The following is a 6,347-nucleotide window of genomic DNA, read 5'->3' as shown; positions in this document are numbered from 1 at the left end:
CCCTATCCTGACAACGACCTTGTGAAACAAAAATTCCCCTTTCAGCAGAAGAGGAACTGAAGCTTAGAAATGATTGGTGACTTTCTGGAAAACATAGATCTGGGAAATGTTAGAATCCAGGGCATCTAAATCCTGGGCCAGGGTGATAATACGGTGTAGTAATTAAGTATGAGGGCTCTAGAGTCAAACTACTGGGCTCAAATCCCAGAGATACTGATCACTATTGGTATAAAATAGACAAACCAGTTCACCTCTGTAAGCCTTAATTTTTTCACTCATTAAATAGGGATGATAGTAGTGTTTACCTTGTAACTAAAGATTAAATGAAATAGTGTTCATAAAATCTGAGATTTAATGGCTGGCACATGATGAGTTTACTATTTCTGCATCTAATTTTTTATGAGGTCCCTTGAAGGAACAATATGCATTTTATGTAAAGTGTAATCTAGGGTTAGTCATGGAAATTAAAATCTTTGTGTATGGATGCCTGGGGAGCTGGGAAGAGGAACTATGGTTGCTGCAGCTTCAGAGGAAGAGCAAAGGCCTGGCATGCATGTTGAGGTCCACAAATATCCTCTGACTGGTACATCTGAAGAAGATGAAATAAGCAAAGTAGAGTCACCTTACACCTTCAGCCTCAATATCAGACATGACAATAAGAGTAGCAAGAAATAAAGATGGCTTTCCTTATAATATTTGGCAACGTCACATATAAAGAGTTCTGAACATGACATGGTAGTCAGATTCCACACAAACATTATGGAAACAATATATTACCAACTTTTCTAGCACAATTTCCACTTGACATGATATTGTTGCTTTCTTTATAACTAGTCCAGGGATAAAGGCATAGTAAGATCAAAATAGACAAGATATTGAGAAATGGCTTGGCCCAACCAAGTGTTCTGCATGTCTTGTAAATGGAGAAAGAGTTGTATATTACTTTCCACATCATGAAAGAAAGCTAGGTGGACCTGTCTTAGAACACTGTGGTGCCTTTTCTTCTTTGAGTTCATCATGATACATTGTGATGATGATAGATAGATAGCTCTGCTGACACTGGCTCTTCTAAACAGAGCACTTACTTACTACATGCCAGAAACCTCTTGGTTTTGGTAGCAAGGATTGAATCCAGGGACACTTAACCACTGAGCCCTTTTTATGTTTTATTTTGAGACAGGGTCTCACTAAGTTGTTGAAGCTGGCTTTGAACTTGTGATCCACCTGCTTCAGCCTCCTTAGCTGCTAGGATTACAGGCATGTACCACACCATCCACCATGCTGGCTCTCAGGAACCATTTTAAACACTTTTATATGCAGCCTCATTTGAACTTTCCCAACAGGTAATTGAAGTAGTAACTGTTGCTTTCTATCTTAGAGTGAGATAACTGAGACATGTTGTTATTTGCCCTTAGAGGCACTGAACACTTCAGGCGGCTGGACCCAAACCCTTACACTGAGGTAGCTTTAGAAGTCATTGGATAGAAAGCAGTAGAATTGAGGACTGGACAGGTGTCAGTCATCATTTACAGAGTAAAAGTCATGGGAATAGTTTCTGAGAAGACTTGCTGCAGAATTGGAGAAAGACACAGTTGGCCAGAAAGTTGGAATTGTGCGAGGGAATCATCCAGGAGAGGGAGGGGTGGCACATGACTCAGAATTCGACAGTAAAATTTGATAGAATGGACAGAGAGTAGACCCGTTAAGAGGTGTGGAGACTACATTGGCTTTAAAACTACACTCAATTCAATAAATGTTCCTATATTGCAGCCATACTCCTACTGCTCCCAAAGCATGCCACCCTTGTGTCTGCTCTCATTGTTCTCTCTTCCCAGAAGTTCTTTGTCCCTTGAAATATCTGTAGACAGCTCCTTCACTGTCATCAGGATGATGCTTAAGTGTTGCTTTCATGAGTACTTCCTCAGCCCCTGCATAAAAGAGTGCCTTCCCCAGAAGACCAAACCGATTCTTTGATTTATGGTCAATCTTCCCTGTACTCTAGAAGGCAAGCCAGTAAGGGGGAGGGGTGGCTTTGTTTTGCACACTGGAATATCCCAATGCCTATAATTGTGCCTTGAACTTAGTAATTACTTGATATTTGTTGAATAATGAAGTCTTTAGCTAGAACCAATATGTGCAAGGAATCGTGCTAATTACTGTGTCAATACCGTATTGTTCTCAACTTCGAATATAAGAGTAGCTTATACTTACACGATTATTGTGTGCCAAGCATTGCCCTAAGACCTTGACATCCAATGATTTCTTTAAATCGTCACTAAAAAAACCAATAAGTGGGTACTATTTTACAGCTGAGTCAATAATTTACACCAAGTCAAATGATGGTAATTAGTAAAACTAGGATTTGAATCCAGACAATGATGATGTCAACACCTGTCCCCTTAACCTGAACTAATAGGAGAGCAGGCAGTATCACAGGAAATGTACAACATATGCTGCAAGTGCTCCAAAGAACAAGTGAGTCACTTATGGGATTACGAGTGAAGTGATAGGTAAGCAGATGTCAGCTGAAACCCACTTGGAGAAAGGGGCAAGATTTTGTTAGTGATAGTATGTATAACTAGGTGGCCACAGGAGTGAATGGTTTTACAAACACTTAGAAATTACTTCCACCCATGTCAGGGCCAATTGACCCAGCAGCTGAGAGTGGGAGGGAATTTTAATTCTGTTTGCCAAGAGAACTGGTCAACTTGACCTTTCTTCTCAAAAGAGCCTTCATAAACTTAATTCCTGGAGGCACAGAAGTCTACATTTTAATTTTCAGTTCTCAAATAGTAACCATGGCCACAAGTGGTCTATTGGTTTGTCTTTGCCATCCCTACTATTCCTGGCCTTGGTTTACTTAAGGCAGATGACCCTGGGTAGTGAATGGCGGTGGGAGGAGGGGAAAACTTTATTGTGATAAAACTTTCCCTTCTGCAACTTGTTTCAGTCTACTGGAGCCCTCTCCACGGTGGAGTTGTTCACCTCGGCCTTGCCCTGCTCAGTCTGGTGTCTAGAAGCAGTTTTTCCCAACACCTAGCCAAGTCGCATGACTGGTTTAGCTTCAACTGGGAGAGTTTCCCATCTAGGAGCTCCTGGCGCTCTGCCCGATGCTGGAGAAGGACATCTCCTTGAGCTTCCCTTCTGGTGTCCTTCAAACTAGGTCTAACTTTGTGCCGCACCGTACCGGGGCTGGTAGGAGTCAGAGCCCCCGGGGGATCCAGCAGCGCTTTCTCTGCTAAGGAGCTGTTGTGAGCCCCTCCCAAGAGTCAGGCGCTACACGCCACAAAAGGGACCCTGGACGCTCCCGCTGAATACTGAGTGGCAACTCTTGCAAGGGGGCCTCGGATCCTTTTAGGGTCCATCTGCTCTGTCATTGGAGGTACCACGCCGAGGTACCCCACGACCCCTCATCTCGTGACTCGGCAGCAGGTGGCAGAGGCGGCACCCGATCGGGCAAGGGGAGAGGACGACTCCACTCCCGCTGGCGGCGCAGCGCAGCGCTCTCCAGCCGCCCGCGCACCCCGCCGCCCAGCGCCGCGCAGCGCCCCCGGCGCCCCCCGCCGGCCTCCGCCGCACCTGCAGCCGGTTCCGCGCCCTGCCCGCCGCCGCCGCCGCCACCGACTCTCCTGCTCCTAGCGCCACGGACGCCGAGGACCAAGCGGCGGTGCGCTCTGGTGCCAAATCCAGCGACAGACGTCCGGACCCGCTGACTCCCGAGTCTCGCTCTTGCACCCTGCGTCCCCAAAGATGAATGTGAGGAGGGTGGAAAGCATCTCGGCTCAGCTGGAGGAGGCGAGCTCCACAGGCGGTAGGATGCACTAAGCATGCGAGCGGGCGCTCAGCTTCCACCTCCTTCCCCCACAAGCTGAGACGGGGCTGCCCTTTCCTTGGCTGGGGGCGGGGGGGACGCTTGTTGCCTTCGCTGCATGAGAGACAGCCACCCAGGCGGGACTGGGAAGGGGAGGTGGGAGCCCTGGGAATGGGGGTGCCAAGGAGATGGGGTGCATGCAAAGATCCAGGTCGCGGAAGAAAAGATGTTTGAAGTGTGTTTGAAACTCGCCGGTGGCAGGGTCCCCTGCGATCCTGTGGATACTTTTGCCTTCTCTGAAAATTTCCGAGGTTGTTTATGCTTTGGCCGGAGGTCTTCCTACCACACGCTTCCTTCCCCCAACATCTGGGGATAAATGAGCTGAAATAGTGTTGATCCTCTCCTTCGCACTTTTCCTTGAGGCTCCCAAACATTTCTTCATTAAAACTCTTATCTTCGTCCCCTGGTAATATACAAGCGTAATCTTGCCCATGTCAGATTCTTCCGCAGGAGCGTCTGTCTTGTTTTATTGCTAGCTTCAGTTTAGTATGTTCAGAGAAAATGGTCCTCAGTGACACTTGGAAATAATTTATATACAGTACAGCCTTGGAAAGGTACTGGGCACGGTGCAAGGAGCTTGGCTTTCAGAGAAACGTGCTTTCTGCGAAAGCAGGCAAAGAAGCTGTTCTCTGAGTTTAGTGGGACCCATGGCATAATAGGGGACGATGCTCTCCCACAGAGTCTTGGGTTGTTGCATTGATTTGTTTTGAGGTGGCTTTGATGTTTACAGAGTTTTTAGAGGAACCATAAATAGGATGAAGGTGGTGTTAGGGAACCTGAGAGTGATGAGCAGCTGGACGTTTGTCAGATTATGTAAGCTAAGGGGTCACACGTGGCTACATTGTAGTTTGGGTTAACGGGATGGAAAAACCTGGCCTTGAGGACTATAAAGTAGCGGGGGAGGAGGCCTTTAGACATTCCACCTTGTCAGTACTGGAGGAAATGGAGTCGAGTCGCTACAACTACTAGGGTATCACTGGAATTAATGGACATAAGAAATGAACACCCTCTTTCTCTTTTCTTCCCTCTTTAAGATCATTACAATCTGGAATACGCTTAGTCTTATTTGAGTAAGAAATTTTAAAGAGGAAAGTCTTGGTGTTTTGAAGGCTGGGAAAAAATAAGATTAGCCTCACCTTTAAAACCCCCAATTTTTATTTGTAATGGTGCTTATTGCTGGTCTCACTTGTGGCAGTAGCTGCCACTTGTCCAGAATCAAGAATATCTAAGCTACATCTTTTGGAGGGATGCTCACAATCTTTAAGACTGAAAATTCTCATAGTGGCATTTTGGGTGTAGAGGGCTGAGTAGTTTTGGGGGTCACAAGTTTATAGGGGTCTCTGTCTTTGCTGTACTTTATAATATGCATGGGGCAGAGAGCTCTCTGTACTATTGGGGACTCACCCCTGCAAAAGACAATGCTAGGGACTCAAAGCCAGGGCCACTGCAGGGTCGCAGTCACTGGAGCTGGGTGGCTTGTGTTGTTTGCCTCCTCAGTGATAACAGATTTTTGGCTGTGCCTTGTCTTTAATCTGCCAGATGGGGATTGAATCAGCATGTCTAGTCTTTACAGTGCCAGAGGTGGCCAGAATCTCCACAAAGGAGAAACAAAGGTGAAATCACATCTGGGGAGTGTGATACAGTTAAAATATTAATAAGAGAAAAAACATACCATCTCTAGAGTGAGCACGTGCTCATCATTTGGAGAATAGAAGGATCCTGATTCTACCTTAGTTTACCTGCAGCTGAAAGTAAGGAATTCTCTGGCTGGAACTGATTTGAAACTTGTTTCTTTTGTTGTATTCACAAAGTTTTTGAGTTCATTTTCATATAATTCGAACACTGAAAAAATAGTTTAGAGCATCATTTTTATTCTTATTGTTGTTGTTTTAAAGTTAATACTAGAGATTGACTCCCCAAATATGTATTCTGTATTATTTTCACCAAACATATATTTCAGTACTTTTGTTATGAGTGCTCAGATTTGTAGTCTTAGCTCACCTGGGAAAAGAAAGGATGATTATCATTGTAAAAGGCTTGAATTCTCTCTTTCGTTTTGTTTTAAATCAACCTCTTTCTCCCTCCCCAATAAATGGGACATGATGATTTTCCTTTGAACATAGAACTCCAGAATGGAGGATTACAAGTTGATTTAATTGGACTTAAACAAAAAATGAACTGAAGGATTTGACTGAGAAATGTGTGAAGATAAGAAATCAGGAATTGAATGTGTGTATGTGTGTGTATTTTATGACCTGAGTTAGTGTCAGAATATTGAAAAATGGTTGGCTGAAAGGCAAAGGAGAAAACCCCATGAATCAAAAAGTAGAGGAGAAATGTCAGAAATGGTGGTAGCAGAGTTTAGTTATGTCCCCAAAACATTGCATTATAGCTAAAGGTTCATTCCTTGCTCTCTCTTCAACAGGAAAAGCACTAAATAGGCTTAGGAGCACCACTCCTAAGTTACTGTAGTCGA

General features: G+C 44.8%; 1 protein-coding gene across 3 annotated transcripts in view; it reads left to right on the top strand.

Annotated features, from left to right (window-relative positions):
- The first annotated feature begins 3,569 nt into the window (after positions 1-3,569).
- The window catches only part of Kcnip4 (potassium voltage-gated channel interacting protein 4), a 1,050,293-nt gene continuing 1,047,515 nt past the window's right edge, over positions 3,570-6,347 (top strand). For 2 of the 3 annotated variants that reach the window (XM_078021133.1, XM_078021129.1), the window contains exon 1: positions 3,570-3,811. In XM_078021133.1, coding sequence (XP_077877259.1) covers positions 3,751-3,811 — 61 coding nt within the window. In that variant the 5' untranslated portion in view covers positions 3,570-3,750. The remainder of the gene's footprint in view (positions 3,812-6,347) is intronic. The other variant, XM_005318924.3, reaches the window with a different exon arrangement.

Source organism: Ictidomys tridecemlineatus, chromosome 9 (assembly GCF_052094955.1).
Source record: "Ictidomys tridecemlineatus isolate mIctTri1 chromosome 9, mIctTri1.hap1, whole genome shotgun sequence".
Classification (NCBI taxonomy): Eukaryota; Metazoa; Chordata; class Mammalia; order Rodentia; family Sciuridae; genus Ictidomys; species Ictidomys tridecemlineatus.
This window is presented reverse-complemented; position numbering and strand designations above follow the sequence as displayed.